This window comes from Salvelinus alpinus, chromosome 6 (genome assembly GCF_045679555.1).
Source record: "Salvelinus alpinus chromosome 6, SLU_Salpinus.1, whole genome shotgun sequence".
Classification (NCBI taxonomy): Eukaryota; Metazoa; Chordata; class Actinopteri; order Salmoniformes; family Salmonidae; genus Salvelinus; species Salvelinus alpinus.
The window spans coordinates 57,804,811-57,832,213 of NC_092091.1; the positions used below are offsets into that span (position 1 = coordinate 57,804,811).

At 43.9% G+C, this 27,403-nt stretch overlaps 1 protein-coding gene across 1 annotated transcript in view; it reads left to right on the plus strand.

The window, feature by feature from the left end:
- Window positions 1-17,982, plus strand: part of LOC139578978 (mucin-2-like) — a 31,740-nt gene extending 13,758 nt beyond the window's left edge. The window contains exons 3-9 of the mRNA XM_071407146.1: window positions 3,075-11,578; window positions 12,190-12,251; window positions 12,451-12,611; window positions 16,171-16,454; window positions 16,534-16,595; window positions 16,756-16,910; window positions 17,396-17,982. Of these exons, the coding sequence (XP_071263247.1) occupies window positions 3,075-11,578; window positions 12,190-12,251; window positions 12,451-12,611; window positions 16,171-16,454; window positions 16,534-16,595; window positions 16,756-16,910; window positions 17,396-17,496 (9,329 nt within the window). The 3' untranslated portion in view covers window positions 17,497-17,982. The remainder of the gene's footprint in view (window positions 1-3,074; window positions 11,579-12,189; window positions 12,252-12,450; window positions 12,612-16,170; window positions 16,455-16,533; window positions 16,596-16,755; window positions 16,911-17,395) is intronic.
- Window positions 17,983-27,403: the final 9,421 nt, after the last annotated feature.

Below are 27,403 nucleotides of genomic sequence, written 5' to 3' on the forward strand. Positions count from 1 at the left end.
GGGATATGTATGTACGGTCACTGTGGGGATGATGTCGTCGTCATCGGCTTCATCAATGAGGTGGTATACTCCTAAATGCCATTGGATGAATACCGGAACATATTCCAGTCTGTGCTAGCAAAACAGTCCTGCAGAGTATCATCCACGTCATCTGACCACTTCCATGTTGAGTGAGTCACTATTACTTCCTGCTTTAGTTTTTGCTTGTAAGCATGAATCAGGAGGATAGAATTACGGTCAGATTTGCCAAATGGAGGGCGAGGGAGAGCTTTGTATGCATCTCCGTGTGTGGAGTAAAGGTGGTCTATAGTTTATTTTCCTCTGGTTGTACATGTGACATGCTGGTAGAAATTTGGTTAAACTGATTTTAGAATTTTCTTGTTTGCTTATGGCCTTATACAGCTCGTTGTGTGCGGTCTTAGTGCCAGCATCTGTTTGTGGTGGTAAGTAGACGTCTACAAATAATATAGATGAGAACTCTCTTGGTAGGTAGTGTTGTTTACAGCTCTACCTCAGGCGAGCAATACCTCCAATGATTGCACGTTGGCCAATAGAACGGATGGAAGTGGTCCGTGTGGCTCAGTTGGTAGAGCATGGCGCTTGCAACGCCAGGGTTGTGGGTTCAATTCCCACGGGGGGACCAGGGTTCAATTCCCACGGGGGGACCAGGATGAATATGTATGAACTTTCCAATTTGTAAGTCGCTCTGGATAAGAGCGTCTGCTAAATGACTTAAATGTAAATGTAAATGTAAGTGGTGGTTTACTCACTCGTCACGTAAATGACGGGGATTTGGGCCCGTTCCCGAAAAAGCAGTATATCCTTCGCATCGGACTCGTTCAAGAAATAATCTGTCCAGTTTGTGGTGAGTAATCGCTGTTCTGATGTCCAGAAGCTATTTTCAGTCATAAGCGACAGTAGCAGCAACATTATGTACACAATAAGTAAACAAATAAGTTAAAAACAACGTGAAAAAAAATACAAAATAGCACAGTTGGTTAGGAGCACGTAAAATGGCAGCATTATATCATACATACAGGTGTGTGTAAACCAAAGGGACCATTTCCTAGAGACAAAAAGGGCAGGTGCTTTTCAAATTGGTTCGACAATGATTCTTGTATGATTCCCCGTAGATGGTTGTGTTATTCACCAAAAATGGACGGGGTATACGATGAGCCATGTTGGCTCTTTGGCGACAGAATGTGTTGGTCACACCAATTGGCATGGACGGTGGTAATTAATTACTGGTATTAATTAACTCTCAAAGAAGATCAAAGATCATGAACACAGTGTTTCTCATTAGGCTGCATGCTGTTTCAGAGTAAATAACTCACTGACACTAGAGAAGCTTAACCAAGTTTAATTCTTCCCAAAGGGTCGACCCAGCTGTATTCAGACAATAAAACATTTCTCACCATCACAAGTATACATACCCCACTTTAGACACCCCTCTTTCTCTCCAGTCCTTACATCTTATGGTTCGACAGGAAGAGGGTAACAGGATATTATAACCATTATTTTTCCCTTCAGGGGATCTGACCTGACCTCTTGACCTCCTGACCTCAACCCCTCCTTTGCCTAATCCACAGATGATCACCTATTGCACTCCCGTGACTCTCTCCCGTCCACCCAGCACATTCCACAGCCACTCTGTCTTTCTACAGATCTCACTCCTTTATATACTATGCATCTGATCTATCATGTCTTTAATATCTCAATGTTCAAAGTTTTGCCCGAATCCAACAATGCGTAGCTTATGACACCCGGAAAAATGGACAAACTGGTAGCCTCCGATCTTGAAAAACAGGTGAACTTTTAGACAGAGGTCCTGACGAGCATAACATACGTAACACTGACACTGGCATCATGTAACACCACCTTTAGGGGTCACCGCAATGAAGGCTCATGTCATGCAGGCTCAGGTAACCTACCCAGGACAGTTGTATATTCATTTTTTTTTAATGGTTGTTGATTAACTTGCAACGTTTCAATTTCCAACTTTAATTACTGAACAAGTAATTACATTATAGCCGCCAGCCAGCAGTCTAAATGGCAGCATTGTGACATAGCTTTGTATATAGCTTCGTGAAATGTTAGGCTTAACATGAGAAAATGACAACCAAATAGGCCTCCCAATAAACGTTTATCCGTTAGCCAAAGCAAAGCTATAGGTTCACAGCGATTAGTAGCCTATACTTCGACCTTGCGGGGGTTCTGAGAAACTGCAATACACCAGTGACCCTAACCCAAAATTACTGTAGGTCAGTTTTCATGTGAGGCATACATTTCTGCCAAGTATAGGGGTTTGGGCAGAGTTCATTAATTGTTAATTGGATTGGAGTTACAGTATGTCTAGGGCTCAACCCTAACCCTAACGCTAGCTTGATGTCCACATCTTGGCTCAACCCTAACCACGAGCAAGTCATTGTCAAGTTTGCTACCCCACCCACCCTGTCCGTTTGTTGTGCCTGTTGATCTGCCCTGTAAGGAGCTCACGTGTGCACATTTTTCACAGTCTACCCTGTACAGAGATTGCTGCATTGTATCTAAACATGCATGACTTGAGAGATGTGATCACCGGCTGAGTGTGTGTAGCTAGCGACCTTGTTTAAATATCAACAGTACTGCCACAGCAGCATAACATTTGATCAGTCTTGGTAACACTTGATTTAGCCTACATCATCAATATTCGGTCTGGTTGGCTGATACCTGTAGCAGAGAGAGACAGAAAGAAGTAGAGATGTAAATCATAATCAGTAAAAGAAATGGAGCTAGCTAACTTGCAGATTTACATCAATCATCAACATCTATGATAAGCTGATATCCCACCCACTTTTCCCGATGTAAATCATGGCTTTAGGAGGCACTGTAACTAGCTTGTTTAAAATTTGTGATGATGGGGGTGTGTTTCAGAAATAAATAGGCCTATGCTACAGAGGAATTTGATAAATTATGAATTTTGAGATACTACAAATTATTAACGTTTTCTTTTTTCTGCTAGTCTGAAATCTACAGAGAAAATAAATTAACATTTAATACAGATTCATTATATAAATGTATTCCTTCTTTCTCAGTCCGAGTGTCTCCAACAACAGCAGCTCCCATCACAACTATAGATGCCCTATCAACAACCACAGCTGCCAACACTACAACCACAGCTGCCCCCACAACAACCACAGCTGCCAAGACTACAACCACAGCTGCCCCCACAACAACCACAGATGCCCCCACAACAACCACAGATGCCCCCACAACAACCACAGCTGCCAACACTACAACCACAGCTGCCAACACTACAACCACAGCTGCCAACACTACAACTACAGCTGCCAAAACTACAACCACAGGCGCACCAACAACAACCGCAGCTGACAACACCACAACCATAGCTGACAACACCACAACAACAGCTGTCCCAACAACAACCACAGCTGCCAACACTACAACCACAGCTGCCCCCACAACAACCACAGCTGCCAACAATACAACCACAGCTGCCCCCACAACAACCACAGCTGCCAACACTACAACCACAGCTGCCAACACTACAACCACAGCTGCCAACACTACAACCACAGCTGCCAACACTACAACCACAGGCGCACCAACAACAACCGTAGCTGACAACACCACAACCATAGCTGACAACACTACAACAACAGCTGTCCCAACAACAACCACAGCTGCCAACACTACAACCAAAGCTGTCCAAACAACAACCCCAGCTGCCAACACTATAACCACAGACGCACCAACAACAACCGCAGCTGACAACACCACATCAACTGCTGTCCCAACAACAACCACAGCTGCCAACACTACAACCACAGCTGCCCCCACAACAACCACAGCTGTCAAGACTACAACCACAGCTGCCCCCACAACAACCACAGCTGCCAACAATACAACCACAGCTGCCCCCACAACAACCACAGCTGCCAACACTACAACCACAGCTGCCAACACTACAACCACAGCTGCCAACACTACAACCACAGCTGCCAACACTACAACCACAGGCGCACCAACAACAACCGCAGCTGACAACACCACAACCATAGCTGACAACACTACAACAACAGCTGTCCCAACAACAACCACAGCTGCCAACACTACAACCACAGCTGCCAACACTACAACCACAGGCACACCAACAACAACCGCAGCTGACAACACCACAACCATAGCTGACAACACCACAACAACAGCTGTCCCAACAACAGCCACAGCTGCCAACACTACAACCACAGCTGCCAAAACCACAAACACAGCTGCCAACACTATAACCACAGCTGCCAACACTACAACCACAGCTGACAACATTACAACCACAGTTGTCCACACTACAACCACAGCTGCCAACATTACAACCACAGCTGTCCACACTACAACCACAGCTGCCAACGATACAACCAAAGCTGCCAACACTACAACACCAGCTGCCCCTACGACAACCACAGCTGACAACATCACAACCACAGCTGCTAAAACCATAACCACAGCTGTCCACACAACAACCACAGCTGCCGATGATACAACCACAGCTGCCAACACTACAACCACAGCTGCCAACACTACAACCCCAACTGCCACCACAACAACCACAGCTGTCCCCACAACAGCCACAGCTGACAACATCACAACCACAGCTGCTAAAATTACAACAAACACAGCTGCCAACACTTCAACCCCAGCTGCCCCTACAACAACCACAACTGCCAACACTATAACCAAAGCTGTCCAAACAACAACCCCAGCTGCCAACACTATAACCACAGACGCACCAACAACAACCGCAGCTGACAACACCACATCAACTGCTGTCCCAACAACAACCACAGCTGCCAACAATACAACCACATCTGCCAACACTACAACCACAGCTGCCAACACTACAACCACAGGCGCACCAACAACAACCGCAGCTGACAACACAGCATCAACAGCTGTCCCAACAACAGCCACAGCTGCCAACACTATAACCACAGCTGCCAAAACCACAAACACAGCTACCAACACTATTACCACAGCTGCCAACACTACAACCACAGCTGCCAACATTACAACCACAGTTATCCACACTACAACCCCAGCTGCCCCAACACCAACCACAGCTGCCAACACTACAATCACAGCTGCCCCCACAACAACCACAGCTGTCCCCACAACAGCCACAGCTGACAACATCACAACCACAGCTGCTAAAATTACAACCACAGCTGTCCACACAACAACCACAGCTGCCAACGATACAACCAAAGCTGCCAACACTACAACCCCAGCTGCCCTCACAACAACCACAGCTGCCACCACAACAGCCACATCTGACAACATCACAACCACAGCTGCTAAAACTACAACCGCAGCTGTCCACACAACAACCACAGCTGCCAGCATTACAACCGAAGCTGCCAACGCTACAACCCCAGCTGCCCCCACAACAACCACAGCTGCCAACACTACAACCACAGCTGCCAACACTACAACCACAGGCGCACCAACAACAACCGCAGCTGACAACACCACAACCATAGCTGCCAACACTACAACCACAGCTGCCAACATTACAACCACAGCTGTCCACACTACAACCACAGCTGCCAACATTAAAACCACAGCTGTCCACACAACAACCACAGCTGCCAACGATACGCCCAAAGCTGCCAACACTACAACTCAAGCTTCCCCCACACAAACCACAGCTGCCAACACAACAACCACAGCTGCCCCCACAACAACCACAGTCGTCCCCACAACAGCCACAGCTGACAACATCACAACCACAGCTGCTAAATTTAACACCACAGCTGTCCACACAACAACCACAGCTGCCAACAATACAACCAAAGCTGCCATCACTACAACCCCAGCTGCCCCCACAACAACCACAGCTGCCAACACCTCAACCACAGCTGTCCCCACAACAGCCACAGCTGACAACATCACAACCACAGCTGCTAAAACTACAACCGCAGCTGTCCACTTAACAACCACAGCTGCCAGCAATACAACCAAAGCTGCAAACGCTACAACCCCAGCTGCCCCCACAACAACCACAGCTGCCAACACTACAACCAAAGCTGCAAACATTACAACCACAGCTGTCCACACAACAACCACAGCTGCCAACAATACAACCAAAGATGCCAACACTACAACCCCAGTTGCCCCCACAACAACCACAGCTGCCAACACTACAACCAAAGCTGCCAACGCTACAACCCCAGCTGCCACCACAACAACCACAGCTGCCAACACTACAACAAAAGCTGCCAACATTACAACCACAGCTGTCCACACAACAACCACAGCTGCCAACAATACAACCAAAGATGCCAACACTACAACCCCAGTTGCCCCCACAACAACCACAGCTGCCAACACTACAACCAAAGCTGCCAACGCTACAACCCCAGCTGCCACCACAACAACCACAGTTGCCAACACTACAACCAAAGCTGCCAACGCTACAACCCCAGCTGCCACCACAACAGCCACAGCTGCCAACACTACAACCACAGCTGCCAAAAACACAAACACAGCTACCAACACTATCACCACAGCTGCCAACACTACAACCACAGCTGCCAACATTACAACCACAGCTGCCAACATTACAACCACAGCTGTCCACACAACAACCACAGCTGCTAACGATACACCCAAAGCTGCCAACACTACAACCCCAGCTGCCCCCACACCAACCACAGCTGCCAACACTACAACCCCAGCTGCCCCCACAACAACCACAGCTGTCCCCACAACAGCCACAGCTGACAACATCACAACCACAGCTGCTAAAATTACAACCACAGCTGTCCACACAACCACAGCTGCCAATGATACAACCAAAGCTGCCAACACTACAACCACAGCTGCCAACCCTACAACCACAGGTGCACCAACAACAACCGCAGCTGACAACACCACAACCATAGCTGCCAACACCACAACAACAGCTGTCCTAACAACAGCCACAGCTGCCAACACTACAACCACAGCTGCCAAAACCACAAACACAGCTACCAACACTATTACCACAGCTGCAAACACTACAACCACAGCTGCCAACATTACAACCACAGCTGTCCAAACTACAACCACAGCTGTCAACATTATAACCACAGCTGCCAACATTACAAACACAGCTGTCCACACAACAACCACAGCTGCCAACGACACACCCACAGCTGCCAACACTACAACCCCAGCTGCCAACACTACAACAACAGCTGCAAAAACCACAACCACAGCCGCCCCAACAACAACCACAGCTGTCCCCACAACAGCCACAGCTGACAACATCACAACCACAGCTCCCCCGACAACAGCCACAGCTGCCAACACTACAACCACAGCTGCCAAAACCACAACCAAAGCTGCCAACACTACAACCACAGCTCCACCGAAAACAGCCACAGCTGCCAAAACCACAACCACAGCTGCCAACACTACAACCACAGCTGTCCCCACAACAGCCACAGCTACCGACACTACAACCACAGCTGCCAAAACCACAGCCACAGCTGCAAACACTACAACCACAGCTGCTAAAACCACAACCATAGCTGGCAACACTACAACCACAACTGTCCCCACAACAGCCACAGCTGCCAACACTACAACAACAGCTGCAAAAACCACAACCACAGCTGCCAACACTACAACCATAGCTGTCCGCACAACAGCCACAGCTGCCAACACTACAACCACAGCTGCCAAAACCACAACCACAGCTGCCAACACTACAACCAGAGCTGCCAACACAACAACCACAGCTGCCAAAACCACAACCACAGCTGCCAACACTACAACCAGAGCTGTCCCCACAACACCCACAGCTGCCAACACTACAACCACAGCTGCCAAAACCACAACCACAGCTGCCAACACTACAACCAGAGCTGCCAACACAACAACCACAGCTGCCAACACAACAACCACAGCTGCCAAAAACACAACCACAGCGGCCAACACTACAACCAGAGCTGTCCCCACAACAGCCAAAGCTGCCAACACTACAACCACAGCTGCCAACACTACAACCACAGCTGCCAAAACCACAACCAAAGCTGCCAACACTATCACCACAGCTGCCAAAACTACATCCACAGCTGCCAACACTACAAACACAACTGTCCCCACAACAGCCACAGCTGCCAACACTACAACAACAGCTGCAAAAACCACAACCACAGCTGCCAACACTACAACCATAGCTGTCCGCACAACAGCCACAGCTGCCAACACTACAACCACAGCTGCCAAAACCACAACCACAGCTGCCAACACTACAACCAGAGCTACCAACACAACAACCACAGCTGCCAAAACCACAACCACAGCTGCCAACACTACAATCAGAGCTGTCCCCACAACACCCACAGCTGCCAACACTACAACCACAGCTGCCAAAACCACAACCACAGCTGCCAACACTACAACCAGAGCTGCCAACACAACAACCACAGCTGCCAAAAACACAACCACAGCTGCCAACACTACAACCAGAGCTGTCCCCACAACAGCCAAAGCTGCCAACACTACAACCACAGCTGCCAACACTACAAACACAGCTGCCAACACTACAACCACAGCTGCCAAAACCACAACCACAGCTGCCAAAACCACAACCACAGCTGCCAACACTATCACCACAGCTGCCAAAACTACATCCACAGCTGTCCCCACAACAGCCACAGCTGCCAACACTACAACCACAGCTGCCAAACCCACAACTACAGCTGCCAACACAATCACCACAGCTGCTAACACTACAACCACAGCTGCCCCCACAACAGCCACAGCTGCCATCACTACAACTGGAATTGCAACAACAACAACCACAGCTGCCAACACTACAACCACAGCTGTCAACACTACAACCACAGCTGTCCCCACAACAGCCACAGCTGCCAACACTACAACCCCAGCTGCCAAAATTACAACCACAGCTGCCAAAACCACAACCACAGCTGCCAACACTACAACCACAGCTGCCAACACTACAACCAGAGCTGTCCCCACAACAGCCACAGCTGCCAACACTACAACCACAGCTGCCAAAACCACAACCACAGCTGCCAACACTACAACCACAGTTGCCCCCACAACAGCCACAGCTGCCATCACTACAACTGGAATTGCAACAACAACAACCGCAGCTGCCAACACTACAACCATAGCTGTCCCCACAACAGCCACAGCTGCCAACACTACAACCACAGCTGCCAAAACCACAACCACAACTGCCAAAACCACAACCACAGCTGCCAACACTATCACCACAGCTGCCAACACTATCACCACAGCTGCCAACACTACAACCACAGCTGTCCCCGCAACAGCCACAGCTGTCCCCACAACAGCCACAGCTACCAAAACCACAACAACCGCTGCCAACACTATCACCACAGCTGCCAACACTACAAACACAGCTGCCCCCACAACAGCCACAGCTGCCATCGCTACAACTGGAATTGCAACAACAACAACCACAGCTGCCAAAACCACAACCACAGCTGCCAAAACCACAACCACAGCTGCCAACACTATCACCACAGCTGCCAAAACTACATCCACAGCTGTCCCCACAACAGCCACAGCTGCCAACACTACAACCACAGCTGCCAAACCCACAACTACAGCTGCCAACACAATCACCACAGCTGCTAACACTACAACCACAGCTGCCCCTACAACAGCCACAGCTGCCATCACTACAACTGGAATTGCAACAACAACAACCACAGCTGCCAACACTACAACCACAGCTGTCAACACTACAACCACAGCTGTCCCCACAACAGCCACAGCTGCCAACACTACAACCACAGCTGCCAAAATTACAACCACAGCTGCCAAAACCACAACCACAGCTGCCAAAACCACAACCACAGCTGCCAACACTACAACCACAGCTGCCAACACTACAACCAGAGCTGTCCCCACAACAGCCACAGCTGCCAACACTACAACCACAGCTGCCAAAACCACAACCACAGCTGCCAACACTACAACCACAGTTGCCCCCACAACAGCCACAGCTGCCATCACTACAACTGGAATTGCAACAACAACAACCACAGCTGCCAACACTACAACCATAGCTGACCCCACAACAGCCACAGCTGCCAACACTACAACCACAGCTGCCAAAACCACAACCACAACTGCCAAAACCACAACCACAGCTGCCAACACTATCACCACAGCTGCCAACACTATCACCACAGCTGCCAACACTACAACCACAGCTGTCCCCACAACAGCCACAGCTGTCCCCACAACAGCCACAGCTACCAAAACAACAACAACCGCTGCCAACACTATCACCACAGCTGCCAACACTACAAACACAGCTGCCCCCACAACAGCCACAGCTGCCATCGCTACAACTGGAATTGCAACAACAACAACCGCAGCTGCCAACACTACAACCACAGCTGTCAACACTACAACCATAGCTGTCCCCACAACAGCCACAGTTGCCAACACTACAACCACAGCTGCCAAAACCACAACCGCAGCTGCCACAACCACAGCTGCCAACACTATCACCACAGTTGCCAACACTACAACCACAGCTGTCCCCACAACAGCCGCCAACACTACAAGCACAGCTGACAAAACCACAACCACAGCTGACAAAACCACAACCACAGCTGCCAACACTATCACCACAGTTGCCAACACTACAACCACAGCTGTCCCCACAACAGCCGCCAACACTACAAGCACAGCTGACAAAACCACAACCACAGCTGACAAAACCACAACCACAGCTGCCAACACTATCACCACAGTTGCCAACACTACAACCACAGCTGTCCCCACCACAGCTGCCAACACTATCACCACAGGTGCTAACACTACAACCATAGCTGTCCCCACAACAGCCACAGCTGCCAACACTACTACCACAGCTGCCAAAACCACAACCACAGCTGCCAACACTATCACCACAGCTGCCAACACTACAACCACAGCTGTCCCCACAACAGCCACAGCTGCCAACACTACAAGCACAGCTGCCAAAACCACAACCACAGCTGCCAACACTATCACCACAGCTGCCAACACTACAACCACAGCTGCCCCCACAACAGCCACAGCTGCCATCACTACAACCACAGCTGCCCCCACAACAGCCACAGTTGCCATCACTACAACTGGAATTCCAACAACAACAACCACAGCTGCCAACACTACAACCACCCCCATAACAGCCACAGCTGCCAAAACTACAACCACAGCTGCCAAAACCACAACTACAGCTGCCAACACTACAACCACAGCTGGCAACACTACAACCACAGCTGCCAAAACCACAATCACAGCTGCCAACACTATCACCACAGCTGCCCCCACAACAACCACAGCTACCAATACCACAACCACAGCTGCCAACACTATCACCACAGCTGCCCCCACAACAACCACAGCCGCTCCAACTACAACGCCCTCGCCTCCAGTTGTTTTGAAGCTGGTATTCAGCTCAGATGAGGTTTTCAGTCCTGCTCTGACAAATACCTTTTCACCATTGTTCCAGAGTCTGGTAACTAAGACAATTAAAGCGGTAAGATCCTTGTTTACCATGCAATAGGAAAGTACCAGGCATACACAGTAATGATTTAAATTAAAGGCAGCTCATCTGGGCCATTGAGCTAACTTTGACAACCAATTTTAAATTAAATTAAAAATAGGAATTTTGTTTGGCATATTTTGATAATCTCAAGAAATTACTTTTAGTGAAATGATCATGTGGCTTTCATTATAGGACTCCTGTATGTTTTAAACACACATTCAAACATTCATACCAGGAAGTGAAAGTTTGCAAAACAGAATATCATTAATCACAGATAACAGTACCAATTGTGCATAACATGGGAAATTACAAGACTGTAAAATGTTGTTGACCTCTAAAACAGCATTTTAAAATATTGAAATGATTGAAATATTGTTGTTTTATATTTTTTTAATATCTTGAAAAATGTCTCTACCAGGCGGATGAGTTGCCCATTAATTAGAGGAATGCTGTTTAGTCAATGCTAGCTATTATGATAATGGAGAAATGTTGCTCTGGGATTTTTTTTGTCTGTGCAAATAGAACAATATTTTCATATTCATATCAGTATTTACTGTCTGCCACATGTCACTGAATCACTCTTTATTATTTTTGTTTTTCAGCTTGAGCCTCTGTTTAAGGCACATTTCCCAAACTTCATAAGAATGATTGTGGTGGGTTTCAGGTCAGTAAGCTGTAACACTCAATATACAAAGTCAGTAACATTTATAAACCTTTTGTATACATAGTGTAATTTATTTCTAAATCAGTATTCCCATTAAACAGTTTTAAATAGCTAGTATAACAGTTAACTGCTGTCAACAACCACCAAACTAATAATAAAAAATTAAATATTCGGTCAATGCCTTGTTTTGTCGTCCCAGGCAAGGTTCCATCATCACAGACACCCAGCTGGAGTTTGCTGCCACTAACACAACTGCTAATGCTACAACACCTTTTGCTGATGCAGTGGCTACTACTCTGAAGGCTGCGATCACCAATGGAAGTTTGAGCATTAACATCTCAGCCAATTTCAATATTACTGGTCAGTTCTTGCACACTTTAACAGTATACATTCCAGCAATAAGGCAGGAGGGGGTGTGGTATATGGCTAATATACCACGGCTAAGGGCTGTTCTTAAGCACGACGCATCGTGGAGTGCCTTGACACTGCCCTTATCTGTGGTGTATCAAAATCAAATCCGGTACAGAGTCAATGTGCAGGGGCACCGGTGTTGAGGTAATTGAGGTTATATATACATGTAGGTAGAGTTATAGATAATAACAGAGAATAGCAGCATTGTTCCAGGGGTGGCGGCAATGGTAGTAGTCTGGGTAGCCATTTGATTAGCTGTTCAGGAGTCTCATGGCTTGGGGTAGAAACTATTTAGGAGCCTCTTGGACCTACACTTGGTGCCCTGGTACCGCTTGCCATAGGGTAGCAGAGAGAACAGTCTACGACTAGGGTGGCTGGAGTCTTTGACAATTTTTAGGGTATTCCTTTGACACCTTCTGGTATAGAGGTCCTGGAATATAGGAAGATTTGCCCCAGTGATGTACTGGGCCGTACGCACTATCCTCTGTAGTGCCTTGCAGATGGAGGCCGAGCAGTTGCCATACCAGGCAGTGATGCAACCCGTCAGGATCTCTGGTCTCTGACCTCCTCCCTATAGACTCTCTTATCGTTGTCGCTGATCAGGCCTACCACTGTTGTGTTATAAGCAAACTTAATGATGGTGTTGGAGTCGTGCCTGGCTGTGCTGTCATGAGTGAACAGTGAGTACAGGAGGGGACTGAGCACGCACCCCTGAGGGGCCCCCGTGTTGAGGGACAGAGTGGGGGATGTGTTGTTACCTACCCTTACCACCTGGGGGCGGCCCATCAGGAAGTCCATGATCCAGTTGCAGAGGGAGGTGTTTAGTCCCATGGTCCTTATCTTAGTGATGAGCCCTCAAAGAACCGTAGTGCATTCAAATCAAGATGATGCCGGAGAACAAGGCTGACGTTTTACGTATTCCAAACCAATTTTGTTTTTTTGTTTGTTTCTTTGCGTTGTTTGTAAAAAAAAGAAATTTCATAATGTTGCTGCTACCATCTCTTATGACCATAAATAACTGCAAATACTCACCACGGACTGGCAGAATCCTTTTTTTCCTTTAACGAGTCTGACGAGCCCGACGTGAATGACATACTGCTTTCCCGGGAACATGCCAAGATCCCTGTGTTTTTTGTGAAGAGACGGCGGAGAAAAAGGGACCAGAGGGCAGCCTGTCTTCTGAGAATTCGTAGGCGATCGAATAAACCCCCACATTCTTCCATTCTGCTGTCAAACGTGCAATCTTTGGAGAATATAATCGATGACCTTTGGGGAAGATTAAACTACCAACTGGACATTCAAAACTGTAATATCTTATGCTTCACGGAGTCGTGGCTGAACGACAACAATTTCAGCATACAGCTAGATGGTTATACACTGTATCGGCAGGAGAGAACAGCGGTGTCTGGTAAGACAAGGGGTGGCGGACTATTTATTTTTGTAAGTAACAGCTGGTGTACTATTTCTAAGGAAGTCTCAAGGTTTTGATCGCCTGAGGTAGAGTATCTCATAAGCTGTAGACCACACTATCTACCTACAGTGTTTTCATATGTATTTTTCGTAGCCACCACAGACTGATGCTGGCACTAAGACCGCAGTGAATGAGCTGTATTCCGCCATAAGCAAGCAGGAAAACGCTTACCCAGAGGCAGCGCTCCTAGTAGCCGGGGACTTTAATGCAGGGTAACTTAAATCCGTCTTACCAAATTTCTATCAGCATGTTAAATGTGCAACCAGAGGGAAAAAAACTGGACCACCTTTACTCCACACACAGAGTCGCATGCAAAGATCTCCCTCGCCCTCCATTTGGTAAATCTGACCATAATTCTATCCTGGAAGCACCAGTGACTTGATCAATAAAAAAAGTGGTCAGATGAAGCAGATGCTAAGCTACAGGACTGTTTTGCTAGCACAGACTGGAATATGTTCTGGGATTCCTCCGATGGCATTGAGGAGGACACCACATCAGTCATTGGCATCATCAATAAGAACGTTGATGACGTTGTCCCCACAGTGACCGTACGTACATACCCCAACCAGAAGCCATGGATTACAGGCAAGATCCACACTGAGCTAAAGGCTAGAGCTGCCGCTTTCAAGGAGTGGGACTCTAACCCGGAAGCTTATAAAGCATCAATACAGGAAAAAGATTGAATCGTACTACACCGGATCTGACGCTCGTCGGATGTGGCAGGGCTTGCAAACCATTACAGACTACAAATGGAAGCACAGCCAAGAGCTGCCCAGTGACACAAGCCTACCAGACCAGCTAAACTATTTCTATGCTCGCTTCGAGGCAAATAGCACTGAAACGTGCATGAGAGCACAAGCTGTTCCGGAAGACTGTGTGATCATGCTCTCTGGAGCCGATGTGAGTAAGACCTTTAAACAGGTCAGCATTCATACCTACATGTACATATTTCCTCGAATAACCGTTGCCCCCACACATTGACTTTGAACCGATACCCCCCTGTATATAGTCTCACTATTGTTATTTTATTGCGGCTCTTTAATTACTTGTTACTTTTAGTTCTTATTCTTAATCATATTTAATTTAAACTGCATTGTTGGTTAGGGGCTCGTAAGTAAGCATTTCACTGTAAGGTCTACACATTCGGAGCTTATGACTAATAACATGTGATTTGATTTGTTGAACGCTGAGCTGTAGTCAGTGAATAGCATTGGCCATTTATTGGCCATATGCCACAAACCCCCAAGGTGCCTTATTGCTATTATAAACTGGTTACCAATGTAATTAGAGCAGTAACAATAGATGTTTTGTTATACCCTTGGTATACGGTGTAATAAACCACGGCTGTCATTCAATCAACATTCAGGGCTGGAACCACAGTTTATAATATACAATTCAGCATTATATACCCCCCCTCCACCCTTGGCTCCCAAGTTACTAACCATCTTTGATATAGTGCTGCCATCTTATTTGAATTGAGGAAGTGTGATCACCGTAACATTAATTGTATTTATTTATTTACTGGGGACAATGCACATTAATCAACATCAATATTACAATAATGTAACATCCATGTAAATGTGCCGGGGTCAGCCAAAAACTAATTTGCACCAAGGCAGCTAAGGACAATTACAGAGCCACAATACAAATACTCACGAAAACAATACAAAATAGTCATTAGGATATTTTAGCCATTAGGATATTTTAGCCATCCGCATTAGAAGACGTCCTAAATGCCTCCTATGATGAGTGAGTGTGATGTTGCAAAAACAAAATAGGCCTATGATTAAAAAAAACTAAATTAAATTTGGGACGCCTGCGCTTGAAAGGTCTGTGCGCAGCCCTGACTATAACACATCAACACATAAAATTATGCCATAAGATTGCAACACTGTGCTGCAAAACTGTGTGTGGTAATCAGCAAGGAATTTGTATTCTACAGAGAAAAAGATTATGCACGAGATGTTAGAAATGGTATACATTAAAATTAAATACAGATGTTGATTTATTATATAAATGTATTCATTTGTTTTCCAGTCCTAGCTAATCCAACCACCGCAGCTCCCACAACAACCACAGCTGCCCCATTAACTACCACAGCTGCTCCCAAAACCACCACAAGCGCACGAACAACAACCACAGGTGCACCAACAACAACTACAGCTGCCCTACAAACAACCACAGCTGCCATTGCCCCGACAACCACCGCAGCCCCAAACGTTTTGCTTCTAGTGTTCAGTTCAGATGAGATTTTTACCCCTACTCTCTCAAACAACACCTCACAAGCCTTCCGGGATCGGGCTACTACTATAAAAAACGCGGTAAGATCATTTTTGCAATCAAGCAGCAAATAGAGTTTGTAATGTTAGTTGATTTCAAATTTCTCTGTTTGCTTTTCAGATTGAGCCCTTCTATCGCAAAGTCTTTAGAAGTTTCATTCAGCTTGTTGTGTTGCGTTTCAGGTGAGTGGTAGTCTGAATTCAATAATGGTCTGAGTGTTCTTCTAATAGATTTACAAATTGTCCTTTTTCCAATTTACTTCAGCCAGTGTTTTTTTCTGACTTTTAAGGGACTGTACCACTTTTTTAAACCTAAGCTCTGTTCCTTGTTTTGCGTTCACAGACGTGGTTCCATCATCACAGACTGCAGAATGGAGTTTGGACTTACTGGTAACGGGACTGCACCCACTGCTAATTTGGTGAAAGATGTTCTGGTGGCTGCAGTCAACAGCGGGACTATAGGTATCCGTGTCAATGCCAGCTCCATCGTTGTCAGCGGTCAGTTCAACACCTCACCTACTGATCTTTCTGACATGTCACGCTCAACATTTTACCACAATCATAGCTGCCCATCTTCATTCTGCGTCACTTCACTCTACCATGCACTTTACATAAGGTGGCACAATGTCACTCTGTTCAGAGCAACACATAACAAGCCAAACATGGACACAGTTGAGCATAAATGAATGTTACCATTTACACCAATTATGGCAGAAAGGACTAGTGTCATTTGAGTAGGCTGCAGACAAAGCACGTGTTTTTCTGTGCTTTTCCATCACTTTTGTCTACATCTCACCCAGGCAACTCTTATCTTTTCTATCATCAATTAGGCTTTAGCTTTACTAGTATTAGCGATTACGTTGCTATGCTGCCACTGTGATGCTGTGACACCACAGTATGTGAAAATGATGGTTCAGATAGTGATGATGATTATAATGATTGTACATGTGTTTTAACTGGAATCCCATTTTTTATATCCACAGTTCTAAGCTCATCCATGTCGCCAGTGGTGAACAGTGTGTTTTCCTCTTTTGGAATGACGCTGGTTTTCCTGCTGCTGTCTGCTGCAATGCATAGACTTTAAGACCAGGACAAACCAACTCATTTGCAACCCTGCACGTGACTACACATGTAATTATTTTTTTTAAATCACATAGTCCTCTTTTTCCAGTGAACTTTTTTCTATAGCATATGCATATTAGGATCCAGCCATCAGCTGTTGTATGTGAAGTCACCACATCAAAGAGAAAAGAGCTCTATCATTCAAATGAAATGAAATGAGTTTAATCCTAGATGCTCTTTAACGTAATGTTAAACCTATTGTACAGGAATGGATGCTTCAGCAGACTTCATTTGTTTGGTTATAGCCCATAGTAATATGATGTAGAGCACATTTTATAATACATTGAGTGTATTTATAAAGTAAACCTTTTTAGTGGATTTAATTTCAATATGGACTTAATGAAGGCAGGGCAAACATCACTATTGTGAGAATATGTCTGCGTTAATACAATTAGCCGTTGTGTTTACTGTTGATTTGATTAAAATAAAAAGGAAACTTTGGAAGAACTTCCACTTGTCAGGTTTTTTTTTTGAACTGGTCCAAGAGAAATCTAGAAATCTACTCGTTATTACAGAAGTCGAAAAAAGGCACCGTGATTATGGAATCCGTTCCATGTGAAAAAGGAACTCTGTATTTTCCTGACATTAAGTAATGAAACAATGAAAACGATATAATTCCGAAGTAATTTATTAAGTGTTTTTTTTCTCCAATTTTACCCATACCAAGGATGGATGATTTGTCAATTTATTTATGAATTCTGAAAGTCCTGGGTGAACACAAATGATCATATACTCTATATGCCTGTAAATAATGTATTCATAATGACTAATATAAAGTCAAAGTTAGATATTGTGACCTAAAGCATAAACAACAATAGACAGGTCAATATATTTGTTTTGCTTCATAAATAATGTATCCTTAAATATGAATAAGTTATATACAGAATGTATCATTCTTGTTTTAATCAAAGTATTTTTTGGCATATGTAACGAATCTCGTCTGGTGCAGGAGAAGAGGACCAAAATGCAGCGTGGTAAGTGTTCGTCATATTTTAATTTCACACTGAACACTACACAAAATAACAACAATAAGAAAACGAAACAGTTCTGTAAGGTGAACAGACACTAGACAGAAAATAAACACCCATAACCCATAGTGGGAAAACAGGCTACCTAAGTATGATTCTCAAGCAGAGACAACGATCGACACCTGCCTCTGATTGAGAACCATACTAGGCCAAACACATAGAAAAAGGAACATAGAATACCCACCCCAACTCACGCCCTGACCAAAATAACACAAAGACATAAAAAAGAAACTAAGGTCAGAACGTGACAGCATATTGCAACCTGCCCACCATATGACTTGCAGAAGCATAGCATGTAAACATAGCACAGCTTTTGAAAAGCTTACTTTGTTTTCTTCTTATGAAATAACGTCAGTGTTTAGGTGGTGTTTTGGCCACGATTATGTTTGCATGTGAATTTCGTCATTATTCACAACTTCCCCTGATTAATCATTATTGCAGTTAAAACATGTCGAGCCACTTTAAATGTGAAAGTCATTCCCCACTGGAAACAATGTATATGGCACACCTAGTTTTCCTCTCTTTTTCCATTCCCTCCAGTCCTCACTTTAATAAAAATTGTTGTGTTCCTCGGTTAATCTCCTTTAGTTCACAAGGGTTCGAGCAAGCTGACGTTCTTTACTTTACAAGGGTTATAGCCAGCTGGACAGTCCCGTTAGCATGGTGACGAGTATGTGTAGCCAAACTGCAATCATCATTGTGATATTCAAGGTGTTGGCTCCTGAGGCAATGGTGTCAGCGACTGCAGCTGCTGTAGTTGGTGCTGTGGTGGTAGTGGTTGTCAGGGTTTAACAGGGGAAGAGAGTGAAATAACACTAAGACACTAAGATGTATTCCCTTGTATAAAGCTCCATTCCTTTTCATAATTATAGTAATAATGCAACAACTACATCGGAAACAGCATAACATCTTAGAATAACAGATGGAATTACTTACTTGCTCTAATGGAGGTTGTATCAATGGTTAGGAAGGTGTTCCCCTGAGCCAGAGATTGAGCCAATCCCTGCTCTGCACTCATTGTATTAGGAACCACTGTCTGGTTCTTGAAAATAAGGGTTATGTTGATAAGAACTGAGCTACTCCTGTAAACAAATAAATATATAAAGGTTTAGTATTTCTTTTGAGGTCAGATACTTAAACAGTTGTTTCACAAAAAGTATTTAGAAAGATGACAATGTTTATAGAAATTATTTAAAAAAATTCTTACTGTATTATTCAAACTTGCTATTTCTAAATAATTATATTTAAGTGTAGACATTCATACATTAACAGAATACAATTAATTGTTACTTACGTGAATTTAATGATCTTACACCTTAGGTACTTTAAAAGGTAAATAATTTTGTAACCAAGATTCACCTGTAAACAATACGTCTATTAGTATTAATAATTTCAGCATTATTGTTCAAAGACACGCTACTCACCTCTGTGGTAACATTTGTGGCAGCAGCTGTGGATGTCAAAGCAGAAACTGTGGATATTGTGGGTGCAGCTGTGGTTGTTGTGGGGGCGGATGTGGTTGTTGTAGCAGCAGTTGTGGTTTTTGTGGGAGCAGCTGTGGTTGTCGTAGCAGAAGCTGTGGTTGTTGTTGGTGCAGTTGTGATTATTGTAGTAGCAGCTGTTGTTGTAGCAGCAGCTGTGTGTGCTGTAGGTGCAGATGTAATTGTCGTTGGTGTAGCTGTTGTTATTGTTGATGAAGCTGTGGTTATTGTGAGTGCAGCTGTGGTTATTGCAGCTGTGTTTGTTGTTGGTGGAGCTGTAGTTGTTGTGGGAGCAGCTGTGTTTGATGTGGGAGTAGCTGTTGTTGTTGTTGCAGCAGCTGTGGTTGTTTTTGGTGCATCTGTGGTTGTTGTAGATGCGGATGTGGTTGTTGTTGGTGCAGATATGGCTGTTGATGGTGCAGATGTGGTGGTGGTTGTTGCTGCAGCTTTGGTTATTTTTGGTGCATATGTGGTTGTTGTAACTTTGGATGTGGTTGTTGTTGGTGCAGCTGTGGTTGTCTTGGGTGCAGCTGTGGTTGTTGTTGATTGAGCTGTAGTTATTGTGGGAGCAGCTGTGGTTCATGTGGTAGTAGCTGTTGTTGTCGTGGCAGCAGCTGTGGTTGTTGTTGGTGGAGATGTTGTTGTCGTGGCAGCAGCTGTGGTTGTTGTTGGTGGAGATGTTGTTGTAGTGGCAGTAGCTGTGGTTGTTGTAGGTGGAGATGTTTTTGTCTTGGCAGAAGCTGTGGTTGTTGTAGGTAACACGGTGGTTGTTGTTGGTGCAGCTGTGGTTGTTGTAGGTGCCACTGTGGTTGTTTTTGGAGGAGCTGTTGTTGTCATGGCAGCAGCTGTGGTTATTGTAGGTGCAGCTGTGATTGCCATGGCAGCAGCTGTGGTTGTTTTAGGTGGAACTGTTTTTGTCTTGGCAGAAGCTGAGGTTGTTGTAGCTGCAGCTATGTTTGTTCTTGCAGCAGCTGTGGTTGTTGGTAGTGGAGCTGTTGTTGTAGCTGCGCCTGTGGTTGTTGTGGGTACAGCTGTCGTTGTAGATGCTGCAGCTGACGTTATTGTGGGAGCAGCTGTTGTTGTCATGGAAGCAGCTGTGGTTGTTGTAGGTGGAACAGTTTTTGTCTTGGCAGAAGCTGAGGTTGTTGTAGGTGCATCTGTGGTTGTTTTTGGAGGAGCTGTTGTTGTCATGGCAGCAGCTGTCGTTGTTGTAGGTAAAACGGTGGTTGTTGTTGGTGCAGCTGTAGTTATTGTGGTAGTAGATGTTGTTGTCATGGCAGCAGCTGTGGTTTTTGTAGGTGCAGCTATGTGTATCGTGGCAGCGGCTGCAGTTGATGTGGGAGTAGCAGTTGTTGTCGTGGCAGCAACTGTGTTTGTCATAGTGGCAGAGGTGGTTGTTGTTGGTGCAGCTGTAGTTTTTATGGGAGCAGCTGTGGTTGATGCTGTAGTAGCTGTTGTTGTCGTGGTATTAGCAGTGGTAGTCATATATGCCGCTGTGGATGTTGTAGCTACAGCTTTTGTTGTTGTGATAGCACATTTGGTTGTTGTAGCTGTAGTTGATCAGGCATCAGCTGTTATTGTCGTAGCTGTGGGAGCAGCTGTGGTTGTTCTGGCAGTAGCTGTTGTTGTAGTTCCTGCGACTGTGGTTTTTGTGGGTGCAGCTATGGTTGTTGTGGCTGGAGCATAAGTTGCTGTAGCTACAGCTGTGGTTGTTTTGGCAGCAGCTGTTTTTGTTGTGGCACGGTATGTGGTTGTTGTGGGAGCAGCTGTGGTTGATGAGAGAGTAGCTGTTGTTATTGTGGCAACAGTTATGGTTGTTCTGGTTGCATTTTTGGTTGTTGTGGGTGCAGCTGTTGTTGTAGCAGCAGTGGTTTTTTTGGCTGTAGCTGTGGTTGATGAAGCTGCGGCTGTGGTTTTCGTTGTAGCTATGATTTATGTGGCTGTAGCAGTGGTTGATGTAGCTGCTGCTATGGTTGTTATTGCTGCGGCTTTGATTGTTGTAGGTGCAGCTGTGGTTGTTTTTGCCTTAGTTGTGGTTGTTGTGGGTGAAACTGTTGTTATCGTGGCATCAGCTGTGGTTATTGTGGTTGGATCAACAGCGAGGTGTTCCCCTGTGACAGAGAGTCAGTCAATCCTTGCCTTGCCCTGGTTGCATTTGGAACCAGTCTGATTCTTGAAAATAAGTGTCATGTTGACAATCACTGAGCCACTCCTGTAGGAAAAGATACAGACAAAGAAATGTAGTATTCCTTTCAGGTGAGGTGCTTGAACAATTGTTTCAGATTCAATATGATTCATTCAATGATATATTTTAAGGAGAGTGCATAGTTTTGAACAATGGTTCATTGGATCAGTCTAAAACTTTGCACATACACTGCTCCCATCAAGTGGCCAAAATCAAAATTGCAGCTGGGCTGGAATAATATATTATGGCCTTTCTATTGCAATTCAAAGAGGATGTTACAAAAAAATACAAATTAATGGTTGTTTTTTTCTTTGTATTATCTTTTACCAGATCTTTTGTGTTATATTCTCCTACATTAATTTCAAATTTCCACAAACGTCAAAGTGTTTACTTTCAAATGGTATCAAGAATATGCATATACTTGCTTCAGATATTCTTGCTACAGGCAGTTAGATTTGGGTAGGTCATTTGAACATTGAAAAAAAGTGTCCGATCCTTTAAAACAGTGGTTTGCAAACTTTGTAAAGTCCCTTACCTCTTCAAACATTCAACCTCCAGCTGGTAACCCCTCTAGCACCAGGGTCAGCGCACTCTCAAACTTTGTTTTTTGCCATCATTGTAATCCTACCACACACACACAATATACGATACATTTATTAAACATCAGATTGAGTTTGAGTTTTTGTCACAATCTGGCTCGTTGGTATTGACAAAGAGCTGTTTATAGGACCAGGGCACAAATAATAATATCATAATAATCAATACTTTTGCTCTTTATTTAGCCATCTTACATATAAAACTGTATTTGTATATCAAAAATTGTGAAAAACTCACCACAGGTTAATGAGAAGGGTGTGCTTGAAGGGATTTTATTTGTATTTTTTTAATGTAACCTTTATTTAACCAGGAAGGGCTCATTGAGATTTGAAATCTCTTTTTCAAGAGTGTCCTGGCCAAGATAGGCAGCACCAAGTCATTACATAATTACAGACAGACAACATGAAAAACTACAGGTAATCTAGTAAAAAAATATAGAATTCACAAGAGTATAACAAAATCATCAAACAGCTAATTAAAAACATTGCCAGGTCAGGGAATCAGCCTCAACATCCTTCATCAATGATTTAAAAACACCAATTGGGACAAATTCTTCCAGATTGAAAATATTTTTTAAGGGGTTCCAAGCCGATGGTGCAGAGTGCATAAAACCCCTCTTACCAAATTCAGTTCGGACATTTGGAACAGTTAGCAGGATAAAGTCCTGTGAACGAAGAGAGTACCCACCACATTTCTGAACAATACAAATGCCTAAATAAAATGGTAGTAAACCCAAAAGAGCTTTGTAAATAAAAGTATACCAGTGACTGAGCCTACGATTGACTAGAGAAGGCCAGCAAACTCTTGTATATAAAGTGCAGTGGTATAAAGTGCATTTTAAAATAAATTGCAATGCTCCATGGTAAAGGGTGTCAATTGATCTCTATCACTGAGCGGAAGCATTCATATATAAAATATCCCCATAGTCTAGTAAAGGCATAAATGTAGCTGATACTAGCCTCCTTCTAGCTTCAAAAGAAAAACAGGCCTTATTCCTAAAATAAAATCCCAACTTCAGCTTAAATGTTTTTTGTAAGTTGTTGAATATGCAATTTTAAAGCGAGTCCGCCATCAATTAAAATTCCAGGATATTTATATGAGGTTACAGTCTCAATCTCATTGTCCTGACAGGTAGTAATATGTGAAAGGTTCAGAGGTCTATTTCTTGCTTTAGAAAAGACCATTAGTTTAGTTTTGTCATTATTGAAGATAAGCCTCAATTGACACAAGGTATGTTGAACAGTATAAAAAGCAGTTTGCAAGTTCTGGAAAGCTTTTGAGAGAAAAGAGGCAAAACAATAAATAACAGTATCATCAGCATAAAAGTGAAGTTGCGCATTTTGCACATTTCTGTCTAAAGTACTTTTCAGAACTGATAGAACTCAGTTCTATCAGACAGATAGTTATCAAACTAAGCAACTGCATGCTCCAAAAGACATACGCTTGACAATCTGTCTCAGTATAGCAAGATCAACTGTATGAATAGCCTTAGAGCAGGGGTGGGCAATGCCAGTCCTCGAGGGCCTGATTGGTGTCACAGTTTTGCCCCAGCCCCAGCTAACACACCTAACTCCAATAATCACCTAATCATGATCTTCAATTTAGAATGCAATCAGCTGTGTTTGCTAGAGATGGAGAAAAAGTGTGACACCAATCAGGCCCTCTAGGACTGGAGTTGCCCACCCCTGCCTTAGAGAGATCAATAAAGAGTGACACACAGTGCTGTTTTTTGTCAAGGGCTTCAGTGAGTATGCACATAACTCTGCAATGTTGGGTTGTATTGGAGAGAGTCTCAGTCTTAAATCATTTTCTACTCACAGTCTGTGCCTGTATTCAGTTTTCATGGTAGTGAGGGCCGAGAATACACTCTCACATAGGTAAGTGGTTGCAAAGGGCATCAGTTTTTTAACAGCGCGATTTGCCAAGGCAGGATACTCAGAGCGCAGCCAAATCCAGAAATCTGGCAGTGGCTTCTATTAAATTAAATTTTCACAGAACTGCTTGTTGCAATTTCGATGAGGCTCTCTTGTTCAGATATCGGTAAGTGGACTGAAGGCAGGGCATGAAAGGGATAACGAATCCAGTTGTTTTTGTTATCCGTTTCGGGAAAGTACCTGCGTAATTATGCAACCAACTCACTCAGGTGCTTCGCTATATCACATTTGACATTGTCCGTAAGCTTGTGTTCATTTGCAGACAAAAAATCATACAATGATGGAAAGACCTGTGTGTTTTCCTTGTTAATGCAGACAAAGAGCTCCAACTTCTTAACCATAGCCTCAATGTTGTCCCGGACATTGAATACAGTTGCGGAGAGTCCCTGTAATCCTAGATTCAGATCATTCAGGCGAGAAAAAACATCACCCAAATGTATAGACCCGTTGGAATATATGAATGGACTGTTTGAAAATGTGAAGATTTTTTTAACAAAAAAAGCATATAAAAAAAAACATTATGTGAATCACACTTTTATTTGGCATACCCCTGGCGGGAGTTTGGGAATACCTGCTTTAACCTTTTGTCAATAGGGGGAGCTGTTAGCATTATTTTTTTTTTTACATTTCCAAATTAAACTGCCTCGTACTCAATTCTTGATCGTACAATATGCATATTATTGTTATTATTGGATAGAAAACAGTCTATAGTTTCTATAGGAGTTGAAATTTTGTCTCTGAGTGGTACAGAACAATTTCTACAGCACTTTTCATGACAGGGTTCAGATTTCAGAAATTTTTACCTCTGATCTGGGGTCTGTTTTTAAGGCGACAGTGAATGCTATGAAGAAACCGACACTGCCTACGTCTTCCTCTGGGTGTCTGTACGTCATCACGTTTTCAATGGAATCGATGGGACGTTCACAGCCATTATAAAAGACGAAAATGTACAGAGACCACCCTTTCTCAACGTGCGCCTGAAGCGTAAAGGACATCGGACCTGCCTCGTTCCAAATCGTTTTCTAACCAGCAGTATTTCTCCGGTCATGTTTTCAGTCGTTATAGTTGTTAAAAACATCATAATGTAGTGAATTTTAACCGTTTTATATCAATTTATATCCGTTTAGTGCGATTTTGAGGAATTTCTTTGTCGTGCACTCTGAAAGTTTGGACACGCTTTAGGGTGTCGGTCGTTGGTGATGGACATTTCGAAGGACAGAGGACATCTATCGACCAAAAGACGTTTATAACATAGAAAGGATACATTGCCCAAGAATATGATGGAAGATCAGCTCAAAGTAAGCAATATTTAATATGATAAACCGTGTTTCTGTCGAAATATTTTAAACGCATATATCGCCATTTTGTTTGGTATAGCTTCACTTGGCCAACCCTGTATTGAAAAGTAAGGATAATTTTAAAAATGTAAATCAGCGGTTGCATTAAGAACTAATTTGTCTTTCGATTCCTGTCAACCCTGTATTTTTTAGTCAAGTATATGATTAGCTTTTAATTAAACTAGATCACTCTGATAGATGACGTCAGACATATTGAGGCTTGATTTCCTAGTATTTTCATTGTGTAACCACGGTTTTGTATGGCTAAATATGCACCTTTTCGAACAAACTGTATATGTATGTTGTAAAATGATGTTACAGGAGTGTCATCGGAAGAATTCTGAGAAGGTTAGTGAAAAAATTAATATATTTTGGCGGTGGTTACGTTATAGCGCTCTTTGGCTGGAATCGATGCTCTGGTAACGTTGGAACATGTAGTATGCTAACTTATCGATTTATTGTGTTTTCGCTGAAAAACGCTTAGAAAATCTGAAATATGGTCTGAAATCACAAGAACTGGGTCTTTCCATTGCTATGCTTTGTCTATTTTTATGAAATGTTTTATGATGAGTAAATTGGTCATACACGTTGCTCTATCTAGTAATTCTAGTGGATTTGTGATGGTCGGTGCAATTGTAAACTGTGATTTCTACCTGAAATATGCACTTTTTTCTAACAAAAACTATCCTATACCATGAATATGTTATCAGACTGTCATCTGATGGTTTTTTTTATAGGTTATTGGCTATCAATATCTTAGTTGAGCCGAATTGGTGATAGCACCTGAAGGAGTAAGAAACTGATGGAGTTAGAATAGTGGTGTATTTTGCTAACGTGTTTAGCTAATAGATTTACATATTTTGTCTTCCCTGTAAAACATTTTAAAAATCTGAAATGGTGGCTTTATTCACAAGATCTGTATCTTTCATCTGGTGTCTTGGACTTGTGATTTAATGATATTTAGATGCTACTATCTACTTCTGAAGCTATGCTATCTATGCTAATCAGTGTGTGGGGGGTGGGGGGTGCTCCCGGATCCGGGTTTCTGAGGCAGTAAAAGTTAAAACATACAATCTACCTGAAGTGACGCTGCTCAAAATGTACATTACATTCAGTCATCTATTAAACACTCCCATCCAGAACGATTGATAAACATAGCATCAATTCAATCATAGCCAACATAGAAATCATATGAATCTGTTCTATATTCTTCCTGCTGAGAATTTTCACTTTTTACAAAAAAATTATACCACTGAATTCAACCAATCTGTGAGATGTATTAACAACAACAGCATCAAGGTTTATAC